The sequence below is a fragment of the Zootoca vivipara genome, chromosome 3 (assembly GCF_965207765.1).
Source record: "Zootoca vivipara chromosome 3, rZooViv2.hap1.1, whole genome shotgun sequence".
NCBI classification, from domain to species: Eukaryota; Metazoa; Chordata; class Lepidosauria; order Squamata; family Lacertidae; genus Zootoca; species Zootoca vivipara.
Window position 1 is genome coordinate 77,162,736 of NC_142586.1, and position 27,673 is coordinate 77,190,408.

The 27,673-nt window shown below is 41.4% G+C and overlaps 2 protein-coding genes and 1 long non-coding RNA gene across 3 annotated transcripts; 1 reads left to right on the forward strand and 2 right to left on the reverse strand.

Annotated features, from left to right (window-relative positions):
* Positions 1-4: 4 nt before the first annotated feature.
* LOC148686310 (uncharacterized) lies at positions 5-6,033 on the reverse strand. The gene is made up of 3 exons (XR_015949083.1): positions 4,854-6,033; positions 4,130-4,205; positions 5-1,013 (listed from the first exon to the last, which is right to left on the reverse strand). It is a non-coding gene; the product is annotated as an uncharacterized LOC148686310 (long non-coding RNA).
* A 327-nt stretch (positions 6,034-6,360) lies between these two features.
* Positions 6,361-11,166, forward strand: COX20 (cytochrome c oxidase assembly factor COX20). The gene is made up of 4 exons (XM_035108342.3): positions 6,361-6,459; positions 8,453-8,567; positions 9,241-9,304; positions 10,373-11,166. The coding sequence occupies exons 1-4, from the start codon at positions 6,424-6,426 to the stop codon at positions 10,506-10,508; spliced, it is 351 nt and encodes a 116-aa protein (XP_034964233.1). The 5' UTR covers positions 6,361-6,423; the 3' UTR covers positions 10,509-11,166.
* A 2,891-nt stretch (positions 11,167-14,057) lies between these two features.
* HNRNPU (heterogeneous nuclear ribonucleoprotein U) lies at positions 14,058-27,673 on the reverse strand. Its single transcript, XM_035108341.3, has 14 exons — positions 26,260-27,673; positions 25,407-25,518; positions 25,242-25,315; positions 22,767-22,906; positions 21,634-21,733; positions 20,785-20,897; positions 20,291-20,554; positions 20,015-20,134; positions 19,241-19,369; positions 18,739-18,907; positions 18,046-18,291; positions 17,336-17,547; positions 15,450-15,521; positions 14,058-15,153 (listed from the first exon to the last, which is right to left on the reverse strand). Exons 1-14 carry the CDS (start codon positions 26,939-26,941, stop codon positions 15,100-15,102), a joined length of 2,487 nt encoding a protein of 828 aa, XP_034964232.2. The 5' UTR covers positions 26,942-27,673; the 3' UTR covers positions 14,058-15,099.

Consider the following 27,673-nt stretch of genomic DNA (forward strand, 5'->3'; position numbering starts at 1 on the left):
TTTTAGCGGGTTTTTATTAAACAGAAGCAATACATAACTATATAAGGTCTTTCAAGACAATCCATATCCAGTGCCATACCATGATGAAGGGGTGATCACTGGAGAGTTTCAAATTAAACTATTTCAAAAGAGACAGCAGAGCAATGGGAACTGAGGGTGGGGTACAAGGATGGCTCATGTACAAAAAAAAAGAATCATCATAACATCAGAAGGTTCACAATATTTATTCTTATCTAGATATCAAAGAAAAAAGGGAAAGAACAAGAATTTCTTGGACAAACAACTTGCTATAAGATGTTTTGTGGGAAACTAGAAAAGCCAAAAACTTATTGCATTCTGGTACTGGCATTCATCAAAAGCACCTGGCCGCTTCAGCATTCTACTTGGAGGTTCCGACACATTTTCATGATGGTGTTGGTCAACTATCAACTCCCAACTGAAACACAACAGACACATATGCAACATACCAAAAGGAATTTAGTCTAACATTCAGTTCCAAGAGACAGTGGCAGGTCTCTGGAAAAAATGATGTTCCTTTCCCAAAAGGTTAAGAGCAAAAAGTAAGTCAGAAGGAACCAAGAGGAAAATGAGAACAAGAGTAGAAATTTGGAGAACAGGATGCAGAATGTAAGAGAAACTGGAGGTGGGGGGGAAGTGAAAGTTTTTAAGTGTCAGTTGGATAGAGTGAAAGGAGCAAGATGATTAGAAAAGAGCAGAACATGGTAAAATAGAGGGCATAAAAAGATCATACACAGAAAAGGATGGGAATAGAAATAGAAATAAATCAGCCCCTGCCTTTAAATAAAGAGGCAGCTGTATGATGCATCAAAAATATGTGAGGAGAGGGGGGGAAGTGGCAGATGAAGCCAGATCATCAGAAATGGGCGAGGGTCCATGCCTCCCAAGTGCACATGGACTTGCATATTCCAGTTGCCTTTTGTCATACTATCTTCTGATCTCACCACATAATGGAACTACCAACTTTTGAACCAGATGCAACAGTTGCTTGTCTCCTGCAGCAGAAGGTACATGAACAGCACATTTTAGCACAGGGGTCAGCAAACTTTTTCAGCAGGGGGCCGGTCCACTGTCCCTCAGACCTTGTGGGGGGCCGGACTATATTTTGAAAAAAATATGAACAAATTCCTATGCCCCACAATTAACCCAGAGACTCATTTTAAATAAAAGGACACCTACTCACATAAAAACACCAGGCAGGCCCCACAAATAACCCAGAGATGCATTTTAAATAAAAGGACACATTCTACTCATGTAAAAACATGCTGATTCCCGGACCATCCGCGGGCCGGATTTAGAAGACGATTGGGCCGCATCCGGCCCCCGGGCCTTAGTTTGGGGACCCCTGTTTTAGCACCTCTGAACTGGCCTTTCATTTACTGTGAAGTCACTAAAGCAATAGTGATGTCATCAGCTTTCATAGAAACAGAATACTAAAAATTCTCGGATAAATAGTTGCATTTCACTGCCAGATATATATTGTCCTGATCCATGGAAATCTATTCAGTTTAAAAGACAAAACAGGGTTATGAGGTTAGTAAAAAAAATTACGGTAATAGATACCTAATGATTAAAGTTTTGACTTAATCTACAATTAATAAGATTTTCCTGTCCTTAGACTTTGAAAGGAAAACACAAACTTCATAGAAAGACCTCTGAAGAATAATGGAATTTATTAATATGAGTGTGCTAGAACTGTCAGAAAAACTACCTCAGCTAAGAGAAAACGTCAAGAAACTGAATGACAGATTCATGGCTTTGCTAAACATCAACCCAAAAATGCAAAAAGCAAAAGTGGGGACTAAAGGGTACACCAGCAGTGATAACTACAGGTACTTTAAGCTATTTTTTAGAAAAAACCAACAACTTGAGAAGTACAAGGAACTGAAAAACAGACTTGAAAATAAAAAAGACAAGAAAGATTGGAGCAAAGGGAAATTTGCTGCTTTGTGGAGACTGTTTAAGAGGCTAAGCACCTGGGGAACCCAACATAAAGAAGAAATAGAAGAAGATCAGGAACTGATTCCGCTAGATTTATTTGATGTTTCCTGAGACACAACATAGGTTATATGAGTTTTCCTTACTCTTCTCCCCCCACCCATTACTTCTATGCCTATAAAAATAAAAAACAAAAACCCACCATCTCTGTTTAGATTGAAAAGAACAAACTCTGTGTCCAGCTTTTCAATATTATTAATGTACAGCATCTAGTTACTGGGAAAGTGATGATCTTTAAAATAAGTTGGAGAGAAATGCTATGAAACACATGTGATTAGTGCACAAAAGCTTGGGAGCTTATTTAGTTCAGCAAAGTAACAGGAATCATGCCCTTTGAAAATACTATCAAGACTGATCACGTAACAGGTATTTGCATAGAAGTCAGCTTTGCCACCAACACAAAAGGCTGTTTGTGGAGAAAAGCTCTGCATCCAGCATCTATGCTGCACATACTGCCTGAGGTGTGACCTGTGCTGCTAGTTTGAGTAGCACAATTACTTGGGGGGCTCCATTCACATATTCCTGCTTTCCTGAGAAGCTGTCAGCTTGGATGGCACTGATCCCGTCAAAGAGGGAAATAGCTCACTCAGCCTCCTGTTACATTTACAGTTTCATAGTTCGTCATTTGCCAGCTTCCATTATAGTTAATACATTCCTACCACATGTAAACCTTCTATTTAGACTCAGTGTTGCCCTGAGGAAGGGCAGCTTTATGAGCATTAGTTGACACTGCCTGTCATTGGCTCTTTTCACCTCCTGTTGGCCTCTCTGACATCCATCCCACCTGTCCCAATGGGCACTAGCCATCACTGACAACGTGTATGCTTGCCACCCAGAGTGGCTGGGGAAACCTAGTCAGATAGATGGGGTACAAATATAACAACAGCAACTAATGCACATCTTTACCTTTTTAAAGTTATTATGTGTCCAAATATTAACCAACCATGGTTGCAAGCCATGATTACATAATAGTTTGGAACTTTGAAATTATTTTTTAAAACAAAGAGATTTGAAACATAGCAAGTGTCAAAGCATAACTAAGCAGTATTATGGCTGCAAACAGGAAAAAACAAACTTTCTCTCGGTTCAATGTAGATAAAAAGACTATACTTCCACCCAAAGTGGATGAATGTGGGTCCACAGCAGGCTCACCTCTTAAATTACAGTTACAGGTAGGTAGCCATGTTGGTCTGACGTAATCAAAACAAAATAAAAAAATTCCTTCCAGTAGCACCTTAGAGACCAACTAAGTTTGTCATTGGTATGAGCTTTCGTGTGCATGCACACTTCACCCTGAGTAAAATGAAGAGACAAACTACTTTTTAAAAAGCTACAGCATCTTCACAGACAACCACTAGATGGCATATGGAACTAACTTTTCATTCACTGCAGATACAGTAGGTACCAGTTCAGTACTGTACTTGAAATCTGTATCTTACGAATGTCAGAAATCTTTTCAGTCAAATAACTTAGGGCCGGTCCGGCAGTCCCCTGTAAATTTGCGCTTTCCCCTAAATCTCTGGGCAGTGCTACACCAGCAAGTGAGGAAGTCACTGTAAACTTCTCTCCACATTCTATTGATTTTGTCAGCTGTCAATCACGCCCATGTAAACAAATTTACCTTGCTTTTCCAAATTATTCAAAATAGGAAGTATGATACAATAAAATAACCTCTTTACATTTTCTTGTACAAAGCCTAATCGTCTGTTTAATATATCTTATATAACTGCTAAGAAAAAGTCATCAATGTATTTTTAAATGAAAGGAAAAATGTATTTATTTTTGTTGTTGCACTTCTGTGTCTAACCCAGTGCTTTTTTTCTGGGGGGACGCATACCCCTAAATATTTTGTGAATCTTTGTACTTTTGTCCATTTACTGTATTTATTTTTTCCACTGTGAACTATAAAATGGTGAATTTATTGAGTAAAAATGAGAGTACCCCTAAACATTTTTAAAGAAAAAAGCACTGGTCTAACCCATAGTATACCATTCCATAATCCAATCCATAATCCAAGCATAAATAATTCAGTTAATATTAAAATTATGTAAAGTCCCATGTATTTTTCAGTTGAGCAATCTATAACTGCATGATATAAAATAAAGGATTATACCTAGTCCTCGGTACAGCTCCAATACTGCTTCACCATCACCCTGTTTCCTTCTATTTCATACCATACCACAGAATAACTACAGACAAAAGCAAATAAAATAAAATTTCAGTATCACTTCGTTTTCAGTGGTTGCAGTTCTTTTTCTCATAAACCACAAGTAACACATCAGTGAAAGTAATAATACAGAACTAATGAAATTATTACTGCCACTGGCAGGCAACCTACTAGCTATTTATGTGAGATAAATAATAAGCACTATTTCAGTTATCATGCCACAACTTGAATTTTGATTACTGAAATAAGCCTTAGGATTTTGATTACTGAAATGAGCCTTGATTTGTTTCCTGTGGTGAAAGGTGTGGGGGGGGGAATGTAAGCCTAGAAAAAATCCATCATAACTCTTAAGTAGAACTATTTCCATATGCAAATACAAAGAATTAAAACTATTTTAACTACTGGGATAATCTTTGTGCATATTGGATTTTGACACTGTAGATTCCTTTTCATCAGTCACTAACCTATGCAGTTTTTTAATATGAAACACAGTAAGAATCAATTATATCCCTTTGTAGCACTCTCAAATGACCACTATGGTAAGTGAAGGGAAAGAGGCTTTGTGCTGGCCAACAGGCAACGGCTTTTCCCATCTGCCTTCAGCCGTAGGAGCCTTCCTAAATTGAAGGGTAGCTTCTCTCCAGCCAATAGATAACGCTACTCAACTTACCGTATATCCTCTTGCCTTTTTTTTACCTCGTACTCCATAGAATCATAGCATGGTAGAGTTTGAAGGGATCCTCAAGAGTTATCCAGTCCAACCTCCTGAGGTGAAGTAAATTTTGTTGCCTTGCTAGTAAAAAAAACCCACCCACCCACCCACACAAACAAACAACACATGCTGTGTTTCTCTGTAGTTGTGGTGCCAAAAGGATTCTGTGTGTTTTTCACTTATGTCTGGACTCTGGAGGCAGATGTGGGTAACTGATGCGTTTTATAGAGGCCTGGACAGTGACGGATTTACATATAAGCTAAACAAGCTATAACTTAGGAGGGCCCCACTCTCTTGGGGGGCCCAGAAAAATTAAAGGAAAAAAACTCTTTAATAAAATACATATTTTGTTATATGCAAATGGCTTTAGATACCTATTAGGTCCATAAATTACCATATAGCATATATTCAACAGAAAAAACAGTGACAATTTGTTGTTGACAAAGGACAGCTGGACATATAAAGGGCCCCATTACCTTTAGTAGCTTAGGGCCTCATAAAACCTGGGCCTGGACATATGTGCTACTGTGCTACTGTGTTATAAGTCAAGCAAGCTCCTGCGGAGTAGGAGGAGGAGATGAGGGGCGCTTTGCTCTGCCCTTGGTGGTTCTGCTGCTGCTAAGCCATGGTTTGCGTTTAGGGAGTCATGCAAACTTGGGCTCTTCGGGGGTTGTCATTTACAACTGCGAGGGAGGGGAGGCTGAGAGAAATCCCTACGGGGCCTTGACAGCTGGGTCGTCCTACCGGTAGCCCACCCCTCGAGTCACTACTACACCACGCCCATGTTTCGCGCTTTCGTTTCGGAATTTTTCAAATTCACATGCTCGCCTTTCCGCAGACGATAATAAAAGTCCATATACTGTAATATGATATGAAGATTTCTTCCAGAAGCAGCAGCAGCCGTCGCGGCTTACTTGCGAGAACGTCCCGCAATTTTCTTGCCAGCCTTATTATGAAACACTTGTGGCGGCCTCGCTAGCCAGGAACGTGGCTGGCCCACCACCAACACCAACACCAGCCCGCCAACCGCCCTCGTTAGTCTTTTAATTGCCGCTGGTTTATCCTGAGGCGCTCCTCCCCCACCCTCGCCCCGCCCGCCATTAGGCGCCATCAAACACCCCGACGCGACGACGTTCGCGGCGAGAGCAGGACGCGGGAGCGCGCGCGCGCGGCTGCTGGTTGGGAGGTTGGGGGAGAGTGAGAGCGGAGGGAAGCGGCGCGCTCCCGCGCAGGCGCGCACACTGCTCCGTGACCCATCTCACTGAACAAAGGATTCCTTACTCGAAATCTCCTCTCCAGACCTAAAATGGCGCCGGCCCTCTCCGAGCACCATAGAGATAGAGGAGGGGCCATACAGGGGAAAGGAGGGGGGAGGGAGGAAAAAAACCCCGGGCAGACGGCAGAGACGGATGGGTAGAGCGGCCGCCTTCGTCTGCGCGAGGCCTCTCTGCGCAACTCAGGCTTTAGGGCTCTGTGGTTTAGCTGCGGCGGTTGGTCGGCTGGGAGAAGCCTGGCAAGCGGAGTTGTTATGGCGGGCAAGGAAGAGGCCGGGGACGCGGAGAAGGTAAATGAGCTGGGAGCGGAGGCAAGGCGCCGTCGGCGAGCTCCGCGGTGGCTGCTTATGGCCTCCCTCGTGTTCGTTGGCTGTGTGGACGGAGGAAGGGGCTGCGGCTTCTCTAACGGGAGCGGCTTTTGTGCTGTCAGAGCAGCGCGCCAACCGCCTGGATGACCAGGCTAGCAGGGTTCCTGGAGCCAAGTGTTGCCACCCCAGCAGCGGACTGGTAGCCTTTTCCCCGCAGATACACTGCCTCTGAGCGTGGAAGCTCTATTTAACCGTCGCGCCTTATCGCCCTGATAGACCGCTCCTTCCCTAGGAAACGGAGTCTCGCTTCAAACCACTTAATGCCCGATTTATTCCTGAGTCCACATAACGCGTCGCACGGCTATAAGTGGACCATAATATTCGGTTTGTTTACTCAGGTTCCTTTGTCACAATCTCTGGCATTTCTTTTCTTTTTAAAAATACTAATCATTTAAATTTGTTTTTAATCCTGCCTTCATCTCTGAGGATACCAGAGGGGTATACCGAAGACATGATAACGCAACCGTAGCTCCAAAGAAATTATGATCCATTGTTTTATGGCCTGACCCTGAATGTTTGGGCATACAAGTCAGGCTTTTCTAGCTGCAATCCAATGCACACTTGCATGGAAGTAAGCCTCATTGAACTCAGTGGGTTTACTTCTGTGTAGATGTTTATGGGATTGTGCTATACTTGTAACCTTTGCTATTGGAAGAAAATGTTTTCCTTTAGAGCAGATGCATCTGTAGACCTGCCAGCTTGCTGCATCCAGAGTTGGAAGGTGGGGAAAAGAATTTTTCCTCCCATTGTTCCGTTTCAGACCAATTTTGTGAGCATGTTGGGTGGAGGCGGGCAAAGCAGTCTATGGAACCTTCAGATCCATGACTCGCCCAATACAACCCCAAAATGCCTTGTTTAGACCTGCACTGCTGGTGAGACACCTGCACCTTCCATTTTCCACAGGCATACCAAGGGGCCTCAACAGCTTAATGTTGTTTCACCTGGAAACTTCTCTCCAGCTGTACAACAGCGCTCATACAGTTTCCTATTGCCGCCATCCCACAGGCCTTCAACTGGTTGTATGATTGCAGCATTAACACTCTCTCTCTCCCCCCCCCCCCAATTTACCAGTTAAGTTATTTGGAAGATTTTCCAAAATAGATTTATTTTTCCATGAAAATTATTCTGTTTCATAAATTCCTTAGTAACAATGAATGGACGCCAATTGGAAATACAATATTAGGCAGGCTTGGACAGTTCAAAGTTTTTGGGTTTGCTTACTAAATTCAAGTAGAATAAAAATGCCAAATTTAGATCACTTGTATTTTTTAAAGAAGGATGATGCAAAATGGAAATTTGTATAGGATTTTCTTCCAGTGCATCATGTGGTGCTCACACTCCTCCTGTCAAAACTCCAAGAAGGATAGGATCCACTGCAATATGGAGCCTTCCTACCCAGAAGGGTGGCTCAGTGTCACTGATCAGTGCATCAAATCCTGAGAAATTCAGCAGGATCAATATGGTCATGCTGCACTATCCAAACTGAAGTATCCCAAGGTATGGTCTGAAGGTATATGAGGCCACCATGAAGAAAGAAAAGTGGGATATCAATGTAAAAAGATATACAAAAATCAAACATAGCCTTTTATATAGAAGATCGAGGTGATTTGATGCATGCTTTGTCCATTGGTATGAGAATGACAATGAGAATAACAGAATAACTTTTCAACAACTCCCCCCCCTTTAAAAAGCTACTGGAGATAATGATAGTAAGATAAATTACCGTAGTTTCAATGGTTGTGTCCTTTTCTTGTCCTTTTGGCCCAGTGGGAAAACTACGGTACATGCTTTTTCTTTTTGCTCTACATCACTATTAAAAGGACAGGAATAATCTACTGTACAAAATGCAGCACTTCAGAAGGTTCTGTATATAACAAATGTGTTGTTTAATGTGATATATTTCATTTCTTTCAAGTCTTTTAAGCTACTGGGAATACTTGACGTCAGAAATGTCCCTTGTGCTCGAGAATCAGTGCTCTATGGCTCATTGGGTGGTCTAACTGTGGGTCTTGGACACTTTTTGGCAACTAGTAAGTAAATCTGCAGATACTTCTTTTTATATGTAATGTTTTCTTTGTTTCCATTCTCTCTCCATACTTGGTAATACTTTGCTCCATGCAGCAATTAATACAGCGCAACAGCTGACATAAAGTGTTGCTTACTTCCTCTCTAAAAGCCTTCCCAGCAAAGGTGTACATACAGCACAATCCGTCTCCAAAACATTGCATACCAATTGTTCTTTAAACTTCTTAGCAGTTGGGGTATTCATAAGCATACATCAGCAGCTGAGGATAATTAAGAGGGTTCCTTTTTTTAATAATAGTTTTTGTTTTCAATTACGATCCAATAATAGCCTCATTATAACAATACCAATTTATAAGTGTTCCTTTCTTTTTAGCCAGTAGTTTTAGAATCTAGTCTTTGTTTTGTTCAGCAGGCTTGTTCAACATCTGAGGTTAGTTCATATGTCAAATTACCCCAAATTTTATGCAGTTCATTCTGTTTAATGTGTTGTCTCATTGGTTTGTGCAACCATGGTATTATAAAGATTATGCAAATCCAACTTTATCTTCAGAAATAGTTTGATAAATACTTCTAAAATACATTTTCTATGTTGTTTTTCTATGACCGGTAGTTCCCTTATTGTCTATTCGTTATGCCGTCTACATAACTTACAAATGAACAAACTTCTTTTCTGCCTAGGCAGAGTGAGACGATCCTGTGACTTTGGAGTGGGAGGTTTTATCCTGTCAACATTAGGATGTTGGTATGTATGTTTCTGAAATTCTCAGACTTGTGTTGCAGATGTGAGCGGATAGGCTTTGGGTGGATTCTTCCTACAACCCTAGGAGCAGACTCCTAGGAACCGAGGTCCCTTCATGTGCCCCCTAAAATATTTGAGGGGACCAGGTCTCCCCCCCTCCCAAAGTTGATGGGCATTGCCATTCAAATGGTGTCACGCCTTGTGAATCATTATGCAGCATGGGGCTTGCCTGGGCCCACCCAATGTTTTACTCAAGTTGGCACTCCTGCCTACAACTCGGCACATGTAATCACACTAGTGTACCAGGCTATTCCTGGAAATATATGACTTATTTGCACCTTCTGCATCCTACTCCAGCTGTCCGTTGCCTGGGAGGGGTCTTTAAATAATATGGTGGTACAGTAGAACAATCCAAATTCACATCCAGTATCTTCACTAATGCAACTGAGAGATGGCAGGCTCCAATGTTGCATGAGTGGACTTGTTTTTGCTATGGGACATTGCTTTCCTCATCTCCCATCTGCATACCCTACATACCCCCCCCCCCAAGTGCCTTCTCTCCCAAGCAGTTTTGTGGGCATTGTTGTTTTATTAAATTTGTATACCGCCCTTCATCCAGATCTTAGGGTGGTTCACAACATAGGTTTTTTTAAAACCGAAAATAATAAAGAGCAAAATGACCAACCACCAATAAAGCTCCCTCCCACAAGCACTTTTAAAAGGGTGTAAGATGTTAATCAGCCAAAGGCCTGGTTGAAGAGGAATGTTTTTGCCTGTTGTCTAAAGGTGCATAATGAAGGTGCATATAGCGGATTGAGAGGAAGGTGAAGTCCTATTGTGCAGGCAGAAGTCTGTTCCCTTTGTACAAAGCTAGCTTCTAATTTTTCCCTATGTGCACATCTAATCTATATTTTTGTTTGCAGAAGAGTTACTTAAGAATAAGTTGTGTAAAGCATTTCTATCTTCAAAATACAGGCTGGTTTAATACTATGCCATCCGAATAAAACTGGGAGTTCTTATTCTCTAAAATAGGATGCGGATCATTCATTATTTTATTTTTCCTTTATTGAGGGTCTATTGTAGATACAATAATGCAAAACTAAGGATTCAGCAACGAATGGTTCAAGAAGGGATGAAAAAGAAAATTTTGTATGAAAGCACCCAGTTTGATCCAGAGAAAGAGAGAAGTGAAGAAAGCCGTTCTTGAAACACTTGGTTGTGAACAATATGAGCCATAGCTCATTTGCCGAGCATTAGGAAACAGTTCAATTGACTGCCCTAAAACTCCAGATTGTATTTTTCATGTATTCTCACATTCAAATCAAGGGTGAAGCATATGTAATCTGATTTACTTTCCTTGGGGAAGCGGCAGTGGATGACACTTGATGTTTAATCCAGGTTCTCACAAGGAAACCGTGATGCTTGTAACACTTCTTCATAATGTCTTAAACTAGTGTTGAGCTGGAAGCAATTTGAGTTTGCAAGGTTGCTCAATAAGTTACAACTTGTATAAAGTTGCATACAAACATCTTTTTCCTCAATAAAATATATCACTTGCATCATGTTCTTTCATTAGAATAGTTTGCGTTAAATTAAGCTAAAGGGAATAGTTCTAGGAAAGTACTCATTACCCTTTCTACTCCAGAGAAAAAGTTGTGCAAGTTTTCTGCACTGAAATAATGTAAAAAAACAAAAAACTTGTCCTTTTACAAAGCCTTTACCTAATTGTATATATGACAATTATAATAGCAATCCATTCTGTTCAGTCTGTTTGGTAATAGTAGTGGCTACTGTTTTGCAATACCTTTGACCGCTTACCAGTTTTGTATGCTGCTTGTACAATAATAAAATCATCCTTAATTATATTTGCCACCTGTATTTCTGTTTAGCATTGCAAGTGCTCCTTGCAATATTCTATAGAATCAAAATAAATTTAAGAGCTAGGTGGGGGAGTAGAAATATACTTGAGCATTGTGCGATGTTTTTACTGTTAACCATTCTTTGTGCTGCAGAGGTCTATTCTGCGGGGGAGGGGGTTGTAGAAAGTAGTTTGCCTCTGTTGCTTTTGAGAAACCCTGCAGCAAAATTATTTGTACAAATTGTCATCTAGGCCTTGCTTCCAAAGATAGCCCATTATGCTTTTAAGACAGTTCAGCATATCCTGCTGTTTTTCAGCAGTTCAAAAAGTGAACTTTCAAAAAAGAATAAAGTTCAGTAGAAATGATTGTTAAATCCAAGTGATCATTTTGTATCACTTGCTACTGTAATGTAGTAAGTTGTTGTACTACTTTGCTCCTGAATGAAAATGCAGAACCAGAAAGATATTTGTTCTGATGGGCTTTCCTAGCTGGATGAATGGGTATCTAGTGCTAACTTACTGCCTAAAGAGGGGTTTACAGAGCCCTGTGCCGTTGCTAATATGGCTTGCACAAAACAATTATACAGATAACAGCATGCATTAACAATTGAAAGGAACTTGGATATGCTTACAAGACCACACGTCTAACCAGAGCTAATGCAGAAGTGTGATCTCTACATTGACATAGAATCATGTTTTAATGCAAGCACACGCTTTTCCATGGCCCGTTTTAATTTTGTATTTTCATGCTGTGAACTGCCCTGTGATTTTTGGGTGACGGGTGGTATACAAATTTAGTATTATCCAATACAATATTCCTGCAAGCAGTAATTATGTTTGGCCCAAGGAACCATGAACTATAGTCGTACTTTGGTTCTCAAACATAATCCATTCCGGAAGTACGGAAGTACTTCCGAAATGTTTGAAAAGCAATGTGCGGCTTCCGTTGGCTGCAGGAGCTTCCTGCACTCAAGCAGCTGCGTTGGACATTTGGCTTCCAAACAACGTTCAAAAACCGGAACAAGTTTTCAGAGTTCAGGAGCTGAAATGTAAGAGTACCAACGCATTCAAGAACCAATGTAAGACTCTAAAACACTGTTATTTTTGATTAAATCCTTTTTAATCATAATATGCTGGACTCTTTGGTCATGGCATATTGGGTTGGTGAACCTTTGGGGGGGGGGAACTTCTAACCAATGTTACAACTAAGTCACGATTCTAGGAATGTGGATTTGAAAGCATGGAGGCATTCATTCTGCACATGGTTTGCTTTTACACTATTTCCCCTAGAATTAGACTAGTCTCTGCAAGTTACAATCTTTCCATATTGGTTAACAGTATTATCTGTATAGAGCAGTGCAACTAGTTTCTTCTAGCCAGACACTAAAATCTTAGCATCTTAGGAATGGTGAAAGTGAATCTTACATGGCAAGAGCCATTTAGACCAGCAGACCCCAAGTACAGATGCAAGTCCAAGTCATTACACTGGCTTAGCTGTATTTTAATGAGCCAGAGGACATGAATACCTTACCTTAGTGACACTTCTACAAAACCTAACTTCTGAAACTTTCTGAAAGCCTTAAAGGTTGCCACTGCACATTTTAGATTCCCTGAAAGCGCATTAGTGGCACACTATGGATGAAACTAACAAGGGTTCAGAAACATTAGTCTGGCAATTCTATGACTCTTCTAAAATGCATAATCTAGCCTAGTGGTTTTACTTTCAGGAAAATGAGATTTGGGTACCACTTATTCCCAAACAGATTTAGCTGAAAACCCCAATTAATCTTCCCACATAAACTCAAGAGAATCTATCTGCAACAGAAACCCTATATGCACTCCTGGAGTAGGGAGGCCAGAGAATGACACTCTCAAGGCACCCACTCCCCACCAATTTACTCATCAAATTCAACTAGGATTCCAACCCCCTTTCCTACCCAAAAAGTGTGAACTGAAACTAGTCGTAGTGAGTAAACACATTTCAAGGTTTGGTCTCTAAATGGAGGCACCTAGATTCATTCCAGTTGTGACTGCGCAAGCACCACCACCAACTCCACCCCTTAGACCTCCTATCACAACCTGTTTCCATGTCAGGTAGCATGTTCCCAATGGGGGGGGGGGGGCAGGCTGCAGCAAAGATGGGAGAAAGCAGGGAGAAACTCAAAAGAAATAAAAAGCTAGAAACTCCAGGCATCACAGCAGCTTGAAGACTATGATCTAGATAAACCTTAGCAAATTACATTTAGCATCAGTTTACTAAACATTAACATTTTAAACCTGTCGTTTCATAAACTTAGTAAAAGTACTCTAAAAAGTAGAATCCAGTGATAAACCTTGAAACACAACTACACTCCTGCAGATGCACCATTAGCTCACTTGGTGGTGTATTCACTGGGAACTCCAAATATTAAACCTGTATACAGTACACTAAACTTCATACCAAACTAATCCTGCTAAGTGTAGCTGTAAAAGTAGCTATCTAGCCAGGACATCTATTCTCTCTAGAAGACACCCAAACTAATTTGCCATTTTACATCAAATAGTCATTAGCTCTGGCTATGAGCTTCAATTGCCACCACTGCTGAGAGTTGTTAGCCTAAGCACCAACCCTGCAATATACAAATGCTACTGGCTATGCTTTGCAAAACTGTAAAACATTTGTGTACAGGTATATTGCCATCCATTTCATGAAATTCAGAAATTCCTTCCAACAAGGGACTACCGGATTCCGGATTCCAGAAGTCTTGCAAGTGTTTTAAGTTGCTTAAACAAAGCAACTGGTTCTCTTTATTATGTGAAAGCATGCATGTGGTGCATATACATCTCACTATATTTGTGTATCCTGCGCCTCAAAGTCATTAAAGGGATTTTAGACCAATGTGGTGAGAATCCCAGGACAAGAGTTAAATGATTTTATTTTATTGCAAACAAACGGCTAAAGTTAAATTTCTCCACCCACTTTCTTTAGATAAGTAAATCAGCAGGCTAAGGAGACACACCCATCTGAGAACTAACATGATTAAAAATTAGATATAAAATGGGTGAATCACAATTTCATTTACAAAATGGTGGAGTTACTACTACAAGCACACTAAATACACAGTATTTGTGGGGAAAAGGTTACAGACACACAGCTAACTTCATATAGATCCCATTAGACAACTGGATTTACAACAAGTTTGTTTAATAAGAAATGGGCAGAGCCAGTTTTTTTCAGAATCAAAATGCATAACAAATGGAAAAAGTTGATGGTGTGTACCTTCACAAGTTGAGCCTCCACAGACAAAAGCAACCAGGTTTTACATGCACTCCACCTTCACTATTTAATCTTTAGGTTTTGCTTTGCAACCCCACCCTCAACCCTTTGCCAAATTAAAAAACAAAACAAAAATACAACCTAGCTTATTGCCAAAAGACCATTCTTATTTCTCTCCCCCCTCTTCCATACCTAGAAACTGCATAGAGAGGATAGAGTGGAAGATGGAGTGTAATGAGCATTATTTACATAGTATTAGAATTCATGGGGCCACAAGCCTGGTTGCTAACTTTTCTGTTTTGATGACTCTCGACTGTTTCTTAGAATTTTTTTTTGGGGGGGGGAAAGAGAAGAGAAAATCTTTAATAAGAGGACACCAGATACAAAGCAACATTTTACTTTTGTTGTGGTAAAAAAAAAAGTCACATTTTACAGATAAAATGCAGAACCCTGAAATACTGACACATTCTCTTATCGTGCACAATGCTGAGGTTCTCTTAAGATTCACTTTAAAACTGCAATTAAAAATGTACAAAAAAAAATCAAACCCACAAAGCTTCTAAAAAAGGAACCTGCAGGCACTTCCTCTTGTGGAATGTTTAAAAAGTTAGCCTACTAAAGAAAACAGTCGACTTCTTGTGAAGGTTTTGAAGAAATATGGATCAGTTCATTTTATTTGGGAATTCAATAGTATCCTTGGTGATAATGCTGACTCCATGGCTTCTGACCCCAGAATTGCTGCAAAAACCAAGATAAACACTGTTAACCATTGTCAAATATCAGCAAATTTTATTTCTACATTCCGTAGGTATGAAAAACATCTGAAGCATGCAATTCGGAGTGAAGTGTGGACACTTGATAATACTTAAATCCCACTGCTATGATTGTTTACACATATGAAGTGCAAATGACGAACCAACTACATTTTATACCAATGTTACTCTTAAGGTATTTATATGCTCATAAAGGTTTACTTTAAAACATACACTTAATGTTACTTCCTATTTTGCTGCAGATTGAGAAAGTTTACTTACACCCTGCTGCCACTGGTTGTAGCCCTGAGATTGATTTTTGTAGCCACGATTGTTTCCCCTTCCTCTGAAGTTCTGTAACAAAAGTCCAAGAAATCGATTTGTAGTTACTTATTAAACATTTCACCAGTCAATGGCCAAAAACACATCCACAAGGCTATCTGTAGTAAACTCTGTAAATGTTTCAGTTAATAAACTTTCAGATGAAAGGACTTCAGTTGCTATTAATCAAATATTGCTAACTATCAAGGTAACATTCTGACAAGAGACATTTATTCCAAATTCTTCTTGCTAGTCAGTATTTACTCATATGCCAGTAAAGTACTGCCCCTGAACATATGCAAGCTGGGGAATTAGGCTAAACCAGCAAATAACAAATGTGTCGATTTTGCTATAAGTACGAATTACATGGTAAGTGATCTTATGATCATCGTCTGGATGATACGCTACCTAGCAGAGGGGTGGTGCAGAGGCTTGTGAGATTGCTTGGTTTGTTTTTTACTAAAATCATGATATTCACTTGAAAGTAATGTTTAGAGTAATTTTAAACCCAGGAATTTGGCACAGGTACAGGCTCATTCCTTTCAAACAAATAAATCATGGTCACTCAATGTCACTCAAAGCTATTTTAATTACTAGTTTATGGGGTGGGGTAATTCTGCTCTAACTACTATGAGCCAGAGATTCTTAAAGATCTCTAAGTTGTTCAGAGTGGATCAACCAATAGATTCTAACCTACTGGTACCTTCTGTCCATTGTTATCTATCCACAGAGGAATATGCCTCGTTAGAAAACACGACTTCATTCAAAAAGCACAGCTGCACTGTTGCATAAATTATATATGAGATCTGTGCCAAGAACCTAGGTTTCCAATACAGTGGTACCTCGGGTTACAAACAGCCTAGCCTATTAACTTTTTGGATTTCAAACACTTCAAAACCGGAAATGAGTGTTCCAGTTTGCGTATTATTATTTTTTTGGAGTGCGAACGTACTCAGTTCGGGGTGCACTTCTGGTTGAGTGACACACTTTCGTAGCCTGGCAGCGGAGAAGGGGGTCATCACAGTGTTTCCCACAGCTACAAGGGAGGGAAGCTGCGCACCCGCTAGCCATATGGTTGGCGGGCTCGCAACTCTCCCCCATGCCGCTGCGGGAGGCGCGTGCTCTAGGGAGCATTTCCCACAGCAGCATTTTTTAAGGGGGGGGGTCCTGTTTGGATCCCAGTTCAGCTACTGATTGTGTGACTGTGGAAATGGATAAAACCCTCACATCCAAACAATAACTATCATCAGTGCAAGTAAGAATTTTGTTTTAATTTTAATCACCTACAATACTGTTTTATTTATTTTATAGTACAGTACATTGATTATTGCTTTCATTTTATGGATCAATGGTAGTAAAATTCATGTTAAATTGCTTATTTAGGGGTTGTTTTTAAAAGTCTGGAATGGATTAAGCCATTTTGCATTACTTTCTATGGGAAAGCGCACCTTGGTTTAAGAACGCTTTGGTTTAAGTACGGACTTCCAGAATGGATTAAGTTTGTAAACCAAGGTACCATTGTACATCTTTATATTGGTCTTGAGAGCACCTAATGCAGGACTAAACACTGAGCATAGACCTCATCAGTTCCTTCAGATGGAAACTACTAGGAACAGCATAAGACAAAAGTACAATTTTGAAAACTTAGGTTTCAGCACTATAGGATTGCACGTTACAACACTTCAAAAAAACATTGTACATCAAATACTCCAGGAACTGTATCGTTATTTATTAGTATCACACTTTTAAACATGCTTTTGAATACAGGTTCTGTACTGCTTGCTAAAGAGAGCACCAAGACCAAAGATTCAGCCCAAAATGCCATGTTCCTGACTACAGCAAATTACCTGGTTATAGTTCCCTCTGTTGGGCATTCCACCTCTGTTATAGCTTCCTCTGTTTGAGTAACCACCACCTCCGCCACCACCACCTCTGGTTGGAAAGACAGGACCACGGGGGTATGGGTAGCCTATTGCCCCACCACTGCCACCGCCTCCTCCACCTCCACGTTGGGGCATGTTACCACCTCTCCTGTTGTATCCTCCACGATTTCCAGGGACTGTGAAAAATGTTAAAATATTAATATTGACCCAATGACATACTTTAATTTGACTCAGGGGGTTGGGGAAGAGAAGTACAAGACTATTTAGTAATAGACATTAATTTCAGCCTGTGCACAAATTAGTTTTTTTCTAGTAAAGGAGCTCTGAACTTCGAAGGCAAAATTCAAATTTCATGGGGCAAGGCATCTGAAAACGGTTAGGGAGTCCAAACTGATGTTGCTTTAAGAACAGTTACGGGGAAAGACAGTGACAGCCCACTCCCAAACCACAGAAAACGTACTCAGCCCAAGCACTGGTGATTTCAGGATGCTGAATTACATTATCAAAGTCATGCCTGGGCCCCTCCAGCTTTATTTTTTTTTTCAGCAATGAAGACATTGTCTCCATCCACATCGATCTATTCTCAAAGTTCTGCTCTTCTTTGGGGCAAGCAACTAAGACCTTGGGTATAAACATTAAAATAGTTAAGAGGCAGTTTTAGGAGCACAGGATACCTCCTCCTCTGAAGTTGCCACGCATGTTAAATCCACCACGTCCTCTCTGTCCACCTCTGTTAAACTGGTTTTTACCACTCTTTTTATTACTTTTCTTTGAACCAGTGTTCTGTTTTTTCTCTGGAGGAAGGGTCTTCTTGCTTTCTTCTTTGTACTGTTCCAGAAGCTTCTGGGCTTCTTCTTTTTGTAACTCTACGTAGATTATTTCATCAAAACATTCTGACACCTCTGGCAGAGTAAAATTTCCTACAAGATAGAGAGTCCTGAATATTCAGTATTTATTTCTGAAGCCATTAGAAAAAGCCAAAGTTCCCCTCCTATATAAAAGGAATACAAGACAGGTAATCATCACTTCAAGCTAGGAGCAAGATTCCTGAAAACTTGACACATTCTCCCTATTAAGTTGAACTGGGAACACACGTCTGCTATAACACGTTTAGCTTCGTTTTCTAGGGCACTTTATGCCAAGACAGCTTTGTGCATCTGCATGAAGCATATCATGACTTTAGTATTAAGGGCTGCAGCAGAGGGAACACAATATAGTGTTGTCTTACAAAGTTACAGAAGTCTTCCAGTTTTTTTTAAAGAGGCATAACTGTTTTAAGGCAAGAAATTTTGAATCTTTAGTTTTTACATTATTCCTTTAAACAGATACTCAACATCCTAGAACACAGTATAGATTATGTTCCATGCCTTTCATTTTGAGCACTGCATGCTCTGGAAGATCTTTTCCCTCCACCTCTGCCTTCTTTTGTGTTCTTTGCTTGTAGTCTTCATCTTTTGGGCAAACAACAACTGCTTTGCGCTGGAAGCCTGCAAACAGGCACATTTTTCTCCTCTGCGCAGCTGCAGACACATTTGTCTGAAAAAAATGCAGTAACTTACTACACGTAGCTGTCATTGTTAGAGCTAAGTTAAATTAGTGTGCTTAGATTTCACCTCCACATGTATAAACGCAAAGAAGTTTACAAGTAGAAGGAAGTTATGTACATGTTAGGCCGTAGATGCTAGGATAACCATTCTCCCCCTGATTTCATATTACAAACCTAAGTACAATTGCTAATAATCTAACTTTATTGCCTCAATATATATATATATATACTGTATCTCCCACTGAAGTTTAGAATCTACACCCCCTTAAACAAATGGCAGCTTAACTCAATTTTGTAAAAACAATGAACTTTGGCCCCCATACCTGATCCAGAATAAAGTTCCGTTTCTTACGTGCAGCAATCTCAATAAACTTGCCAAGACACTGTGGTGCTCTCTGCAACAGTGTGTTGAGTTTTCCAGTATCAGCCATTTGCCGCTTAAAACCTGCAACCTATGAAAACAAAAGTTGCCCAGCATTCACTGCCATTAATATTCTTTTCATTTGGTATTTTTAAAAGCAAGAAATTGTAATTGCTAATACCAGAAACAGTTTAGGCAATGTTTTACAATACATGACTTGCTTTGAAAGAGTTCTAAATGCTCATGAGATCAATCCTAAGAATTAAACAGGCCAACCCAATTTATCCCATCATTCACTGCCTTGAATTTTTAATTCACACTTTACTATTAATATAACATGCAAATCTCAAACAAATGTGTCACGTAACAGCCTACAGCTAAACCAGGTTGAACTTATTTTTATCTGGAGTTCCAATATTTCAAGCAGGATGTGTATACTTTTAGGGGAATAAGAGCTTCTTCTAAGTTTCCAAATGAACAATCTAGAAAATCCTCCATAAAAATAAAGCTTTTCAGTGGGCCATCAACTGCTAAAGCAGTACCCTTAAATGAGTTACAAGACAGCTAAGCTTTATTATATAGATGCATGGTGGCTGCAAGTTTCCAAATGAGTTACCTTAAAATTGCAATCCTAAACACTTAAGGTAGGGAACAAGTCCCACTGAACATAGTGGGATGAACTACCCAGTAAGTAGGCATAGAATTGTGCTAAATTTGTGCAGTAGTTGGAACTTACCATCATTTTGTCCATAATAGTATTTGTTCCAAGGATATTGTACTTCCCAGGGTTCTGTGCTGCATGTTTGGTAACCCATGTAGTCTTCCCAGCACCAGGCAAGCCAATCATCATTACCACCTATTGAGTTTAGGCACAAAAAATGAAAACTCTTATTTTATACCCTAATTGCCCTACAGGCAAGGCTTGTCATTTGTGGTACCCTGATCAACTGCCTCAAGACAAATACTCAAGCTGGCATGCTTCAATGTGATTTCAAAATGGACCATTACTTACTTCACAGTCTTTCTTGTGTTCTGGTCCCTTGGGTCCTCTAACTCTATCTTCCAAGGGAACATTCTGGATGAAGGTGTACCCCTCTGGTATGGGGAAGTAGGGCTCATCCTTCTGGCCAAAGTTAAATTCAACAGCACAGTTATGGCAGAGAACATGGGGGAAAAGGGACTTTTCAGAAAGAACTTCCTTGCTGATTTTGAAAGCAACGCCAAGTTCCTGTCCATTCTTTGAGTAAGAAAGTTCCACTTCATCACCATCAAAATTCTGTTGTACAAAAAAAAAAAGGTGTTAGCATAAATGACCAGGTTCATTAATTAGAAATAAACCAGAACTTAAGCCTTGAGTGGAAATTTAAAGGAAAATCTGAACACTTGAAAATTAAGCAAAGGTGCAATACCAAATTGAGAAAATAAAGATGTGCATATTGTTATAAAGCAGGTAAGTACACAGCAGCAGCAACTAGAAATTGACATTCCAAGTAAAGAAATACTTACAGCAAAACATCCGATCACATCATTTTCATCAAATTTCTCACCAAAGTCTTCAATCTCACAATTACATGTCTTTATTCCTTTCAAGGAGTATCCATAAGAAAACTCTTCCTCGCCTGATAAATTTGAACAGTTGCAATTGAGGTTTTCATGTTCTGAATTTGTAACCTGACATTCAACCTCAAGATTTTGTATGAAAGCTGCCCCATACAGATACCCCCACCCCCTGCAGAATCCTAGCACTGTGGTACACTGCAAAGTGAGAATGGCTCATGTGAGAGCTCAGGAAGCAACTTTAGTTTAGCGCACAGGTCAGATGGGAAAGTCCCATTATCTTCTTTCCAATCCAAGGAAATTAGCTGCATAGGATGTTGCTTCAGCTTCTCACCCAACTACGTACTCACTTCTGGCAAGAACACAATGAATTAGCGCGATTCCTACATGTGCTGGAGCCATTTCCTTCTGTACCAGCTCCTCAGGCGGACAGAGACATGAAATAGGGACAAATGTGAGGTGTGCTGTTGCTAAGGGGATTTGATTCAAAGCACTATTCTTTACCCAATATAAAAATAGAGGATGTCAGGTATGCTGGCACTTCACTATATCCCTTTTGACTAAGTACTAAGTGAGTTTTCTGGAACGGATTCCATAGATCACATGTAACTTGTAACTACCATTACTAACGAAAATAGTGGTTGTAGTTACCCTTTTTTCAAAATTAAGTTTTACCATGCATTTTCTGTCTACAGTGATTCACCATCTCCCTCTCTTAAGCACCCAGAAAAGTACTACACCCATTCCTACAAAAAGACGAATCACCATGACAATCCATGTTTTAAGGGAAAAGCTTACCAAGCAGCATCCCACTTGTGTTCAGTGACCAGCCAACTCTCACTTCATGTATGTCAATGTCTTTTGTATACAGGTGCTTGACAGGGATCTTTTCAGTTACCTATTTTTGTAATTTAAAAAACCAGCTATTAATTATAATAAAAGCATAGCTTAGCTAGCTTTGTCAATCAGGCTCCAAAATTACCAGTCTTTCATACACTTTTTTTTAAAAAAAATTTCAGCTCCTCTTATGAGCAAATCGCAGGCTAGTAAAATATATTGCAAGCCAGAAACAAGTGCTCTTTGCCTGCTCAACCAGGCACAGAGCATAAAGTGCAGCTTGCCATGTTTCTATGCTAAACACTATGTAGTCTACCAGCTGGGAATCTAGCATTTCAACAAAGCAGGCTAATAATGAAGGAACAGTGTGTTACCATGTTGGACAAAAAGTAAACACATGCCCTGGTCCACACCCAGCACAGAGACAAAGACTGTTGCAAGAGGGATCGATCATTCCATCCCTCTACTGGCAACTCATACCCTTACTTTGGTGAACTCCCTAGATGCCGATGCTGACCAGGTAAGCACATTATGTTGAATGATGGCAATAAGCATACTATGTGTAGGATCTGCTGCAAAATGCTAATACTATCGAAGAGACCATTCTGGTTTTTGTATGAAAGATTAATTGGATAGTTGCTTTAGTGTGTTAAATAACACTTTACTGCTTAAATTTTCCAGGTATTGATAAAATACCAGTTATGGTCTTGGCTATTTTTATTCTGAGTTGCGTAATACTCATACTTAACTGATTCTGAGTGTGCATGCCTGTGCAGCGAAGACGACACCTTTCATGCTAATAAGGGGCAGTATTGATGGGTGGGGGTGGGGAATTGGCACACACCCCAGAAAAATACCCCCAGTTCTTTTATAGCCTGAGCTTACCCACAAAATGCTGACTGTGTTAAGGAGCATATAGGTGGAAATAGACGGAGTATCTTGGAAAGGGGCATGACTGCCCAGTTGAAATCAATAATACATATTTTCCATAATAAAATGTACAGTTTCTCCTCTCGTTTAGCTTGATTTCAGCTGAAACTATAAGCATTCAGAAGCAATGTTGAACAACTGTCTTCAATATTGATCTGGCTTACCTTCATCTCAAAACAGACTTTTCCTTTAGAAACTCCATAGGATGCTCTCCCTCCAGCCCAAAGAAAGGCAAAACTTTCCATCGTCAATGAGGAAGCACTAAAACGATCTCTTGAAATTTTGAAGTGTAGATCACAGTTATCTGTCAATAAAAGAAAATCAAATTGTTGAAACCTGTTCAAATACAGTCAAACAAAAAAGTGGAGAACACTTGCAAGAATAAAGTTACATCAGTTTTATTCAGTTTAGTGGTATTCTCTGTCACAACAGGTAACTCTTGAATTAGTCAAAATTTAACCCAGTCCCCCTTTTACTTAAGGGGTTCTCAAGCAAAGTGATGAAGGAAGTTTGCTCAAGAGCTAAGCTTATCATCTTATTTCCCTCTGGAATCAGGATTGTCTATGTTTAACTTAGCTATGATGTATTTTCCCACATACCCTATGAAGTAATCATTTGTCTTGGGCTAGCTTTGAGTGCAAACACTTAAAATGTGCTCTTATCTGGTGCTCTGCCAAATCTCATTGTGTTTCCTAGCATATAAAACTTAAGAACCATGGGTGGTATGCAACTAGGTTTTACCCAAAGTAAACCCACTGAAATTAATTGACCTGACTTTGTAATGTTTATTAATTTCAATGGGTCTAATCTGAGTAAAACTTATTTTGATACCACTTTCCATGAATAAGCTGTAGACTGGGAAAGGATTTCAAGATGACAAATGTTCAGCAAAACACAGGTTGTCATATACTACAAACGTCTCAACACCTCAAGAGATTATTGCTTTTTATAGAGCCATTGAGTCAGACACTATTCAAACAGAGATAAAAACATTGTTATAAATATAAAGTATTCTATCAAACAATACTTTCATATTATGTAAGTGAAATAGAAAGTGTAGGCCTCACTTCCAAGGGTACAGAGGACTGCAGTTTAAGATGCAATTCTGGACATATCCAATAATAAGCTTGAACTCGACTCTGTAGAATTTACTTGAGTAAACATGCACATCATAAAGTTGTTTACTCTTACTATTCTTTATCTTGTGCTTCAGCATATGAATTTGAAATCTTCTAAAACACCATCAATCAGCAGCTTCACTGCCCAGTACTATCACTTTTCAAAAACGAGGATTAGTATCGCATAGCCACTTGGTCTTCTGGAAACACCTCCATAACCCCTCTATAAACATGTCTGTACAACCGTTCACTACTTTTCCATGAGCAATGCAAAGGTGCCAAAATAACTAGACTGTCCCAGAATAACTTCTCAGACCTTTTTTTAAAAGTTTCATTGTTCTCAATGAAGTCATTTTGAATGTGCATGAAACTCTAAAATGAAAGCTTATGAAATTACCTACAACCTCAAACAATGGCTTATCATTTATTAGAATACACATGCCCTTAAGTTATCATTTGGTAACACTTTTCAAATACATTCCCTATCAGTTTCGATTATTTTACCAATAAAACTCAAGATTGACTTGGGACTCCAAATATACCCCCCCCCCCCAGACAGCAAGATTGCAGCTGCCAACCAACATCTGCAGACATACTAAGCAATACAAGGTGGAAAATTCCACCACTTTCCAAAAGTAGTGTTACACAATATTAGTAATGTACTTGCTAGCATTTTACAGTAGTCTCTGTTAAAATTGAGCAGTTTCAAAGTTGCAATTATTTCCAATGAAAATAATTCTTAACATTGAGCAAAATTCTTGATATACACCTAATTTGTACTTTTAATGAAGCATCTTAGCTCAGTTAGTTTTATCTACTGAGGTATTTATGCAGGTATGGGAGGGGGCCCTTTGACTGCCTACACATCAATTAGCACACATCAATTAGCATATCCCAGGGATGTCCAACCTGTAGATGGTGATGGGTGCTCCAGGTAGATCGCAGTGATTACTGAGAAACAGCTTTGGCCTCCCCCCTCCAAAAAAGCTGAACTACTCAAGATTCTCTAAAAAAAATAAGCTCAACAACTTTGTCCCCCCCCCAAAAAAAGCTCAACAACCCTTGGCAAATCTCCCCCCCCCCATTTAGTTGCCACCTTTGGTAGATCACTGCCAGTTTTTTTTAAAATACTGGGAGTAGATCACAGTCTCTTGGGAGTTGGACATGCCTGGCAAATCCCAAATCTCCATTTTTCAAATAATGGTTCCCCTTAAAATTATTGGTTTACAACTTTTGGAACAGAAGAAGTTGAAATTAATATTCACGTTTGAAAGCATCAGTTTCTCCTTTTGTGCCTCACTTTTTGCACAGAACAACACTTTACATTTTTGTGTTCTCCTGATTAATTCAAAGTTAATGCATTGAAATGCTAAATTTTCAGAGCGGAGCAGAAATTGTACCTCAGGTACACAAATTGTACCTCAGTATGCACAAATGGCTCCCCCCAAAAAAATTTTTTTAAAGAATCAACAGACTGTCTTAGGAGTTTGTATTCAACGGCAAGCGTGTTTTTATACTTACAAGTATCAAGACAAACCACTGTGTCATCAAAGTGTTCATCCTCCTCTTCAACAGGTGGCTGAGGAGACTTTGCCCTGGCCAACAAAAAAGGTCAGTCATTTGAGTTCAACAAATCGAAATTATTAAAATCTTTCATGAAAACTTTAACATGCTAAAGTGATTTACCTGCTGTATTTGTTTTCTTCAATATACTCAAAATACCCTCGCCCATGGTCTTCACGTGGCCGCTTAACTCCCCTTTTTTTCTCACCAGGTTTTTGCTCAGTTTTAGTTTCTCCTTCGTTTTTGTTTGAAGAGGGAAATAAGATACGTTAGAAACCATAAAATCCAGCATACTTTTTTACTCTTATTAGGAAAACTTCAACTCTCGCGGCGCATTTGTAACAATGCTTCCCGTAAATCTTGGAAATTCAAGTGCACAGAAAACTAAAGGCCTGCCCCCCTGACGTCTGCCGCGGTCGATTTGACCTTCCAGAGTTAGCAGGAAAAGTCTTCACTTGGATCTACGATCGCGCCTAAGCAGCGGCTGTCAAAAGGCCCGCCTCTTCCTCATCCTTCCCCTCCCCCCCGCCGCGGCCTGATTTCGGCAGGCGCGCGCGGCCTAGGCTTTGCGAAAGGGATTCCTCCGCCTCCATTGTACTCAGCGTTTGAACTCGAGCCCACAGCGCCCCACGGGCGGATGTGACGCAGCACAGCACAAAACGTCCCCTCGCACGTTCCACAGCGCGCCCCAGCGGCTCCTGCGAGTCGCCCCTCCCCCCGCCTCACGCGCCCCTTCCTCACCACGCTCGCGAAATGGCGCAAAGCTCCCCCCCCCGGCCGCAGAGACACGCGGCGGGCCTGGCCTGGAAATCCCCAAAGGCAGGCGCGCGGGTAGGGCCTTCCCCACTTCCACCGAGTGGGGGGAAAGGCGCGGTGGAGATTGGGGGGAGGGAGGGAAAGAGAAAGATGGCGGCGGTCCCTGACCTCGCTGCTGAGCTCCCAACCGCCGCCCATCCGGGTCCCACGCACTACTCACCTCCCGGACGAGCAGGCCCGCCGGGCTTCTGCTGCTGGGCGGGTGACAGCTGCTTCGCGCCGGGCTGGGCCGAGGAGGCCGGAGTCGAGGCCGAGGCGGCAGCGCCTTTCCCGGCCGCCTCTTTGGCTGCGGCGCCTTGCTGCTGTTGCTGCTGCTGCTGGGCGCCGTGGCCGTTGGCGTTGCCGCTGCTGCTGCTAGTGGTGGCTGCGGCGCCGGCGGCGGCCTCTTCCTCCTCGTCCTCCCCTTCCTGGAAGCCCTGGTCGTCGCCGTTCTCGTCGTCCTCCAGGTCTTCGGCCGCCTCCTCGTCTCCGGCCGCCACCCCTTCGCCGTTCTCCTCGGCCAGCTCCATGCCCTCCTCCTCCTCCTCTTCCCCGGGGCAGGCGCCGAACTCGGCCTCCTCATCGTCGTCGCAGGCCGCGGCCTGGTCGCCGCCTCCTCCGAGGGCCTCCTCCTGGGCTCCGCCGCCGCTGCCCGGGGCGGCCTCGCCCATCTCCTCCGCGTTGCCGTTGCCGGGCTCTCCGCCGGCCAGGCCTCCCCCGCCGGCCTCCTCCTGGTCGAGCGCGGTCTGGAGTCGCTCCATGAGCTCGGCCTTGAGGCCCTTGTCGGAGAGGCGCCGCTTCTTGAGCTCCTCCTTGAGCTCCGACACCTTTAGCTTCTTCACGTTCACCGGGGAGCAGCTCATGGCGGCGGCTGCAAGGACTCGATGCGGTCTGGGCGGAGGTGGCTGGCTCGGGTGGCTGCGGCAGCTGCAGAAGAGAGACCCGCCTGGCGCCAAATCCTTTCACCTAGGCTCGCGAGGCAGGGACGGTGAGCGCGCCTCGCGGGCTCGAGCACGCAGGCGCTGTACTCAGCCCGCCCCCGCCGCGCGCCTAATATATCCTCGCCCCTCCCTCGCTACCGTAACTATCAAATTTCGCGCAGCTCTTACCGTAAGCGGTCACGGCGCAAGCAACCCGAGGACAAAGTGATAAAATGTTCAGGCCGCAAAGTAACACAGTGGTCGCGCGGCAGAACCAGTGGCGCCCCAAAGGCTGCGAAACTGCACACTTAAACTTGGAAACGTGTCGCATTCAAATGCAGTGCTAGGTGGTATTTATTTTTCAAGAATGCAGTTTTAGGATTGGGCTACAGGTTGGATATCAAAATGTTAACGTTCTGTGCTCTGCTCTGCTCCAGGCGCATTTAAAAGTATTTTGTATTGGGCAATAGCTTAGTGCCTCCTCTGCCCTCTGCAGACCTAAGCCCACGGCGGCTTCCTCCCAGATAAGTGTCCACAGGCATACAGCTCTGAATATGCTTTTAACAGAAATTGGAAATAAAAATCATCATCATAAACTTTATTGCACTAGCCAAAGACAATTGAATCATCCAAAAACATGGACTATCACTACATATACAATAAAGCCTCTGTTAA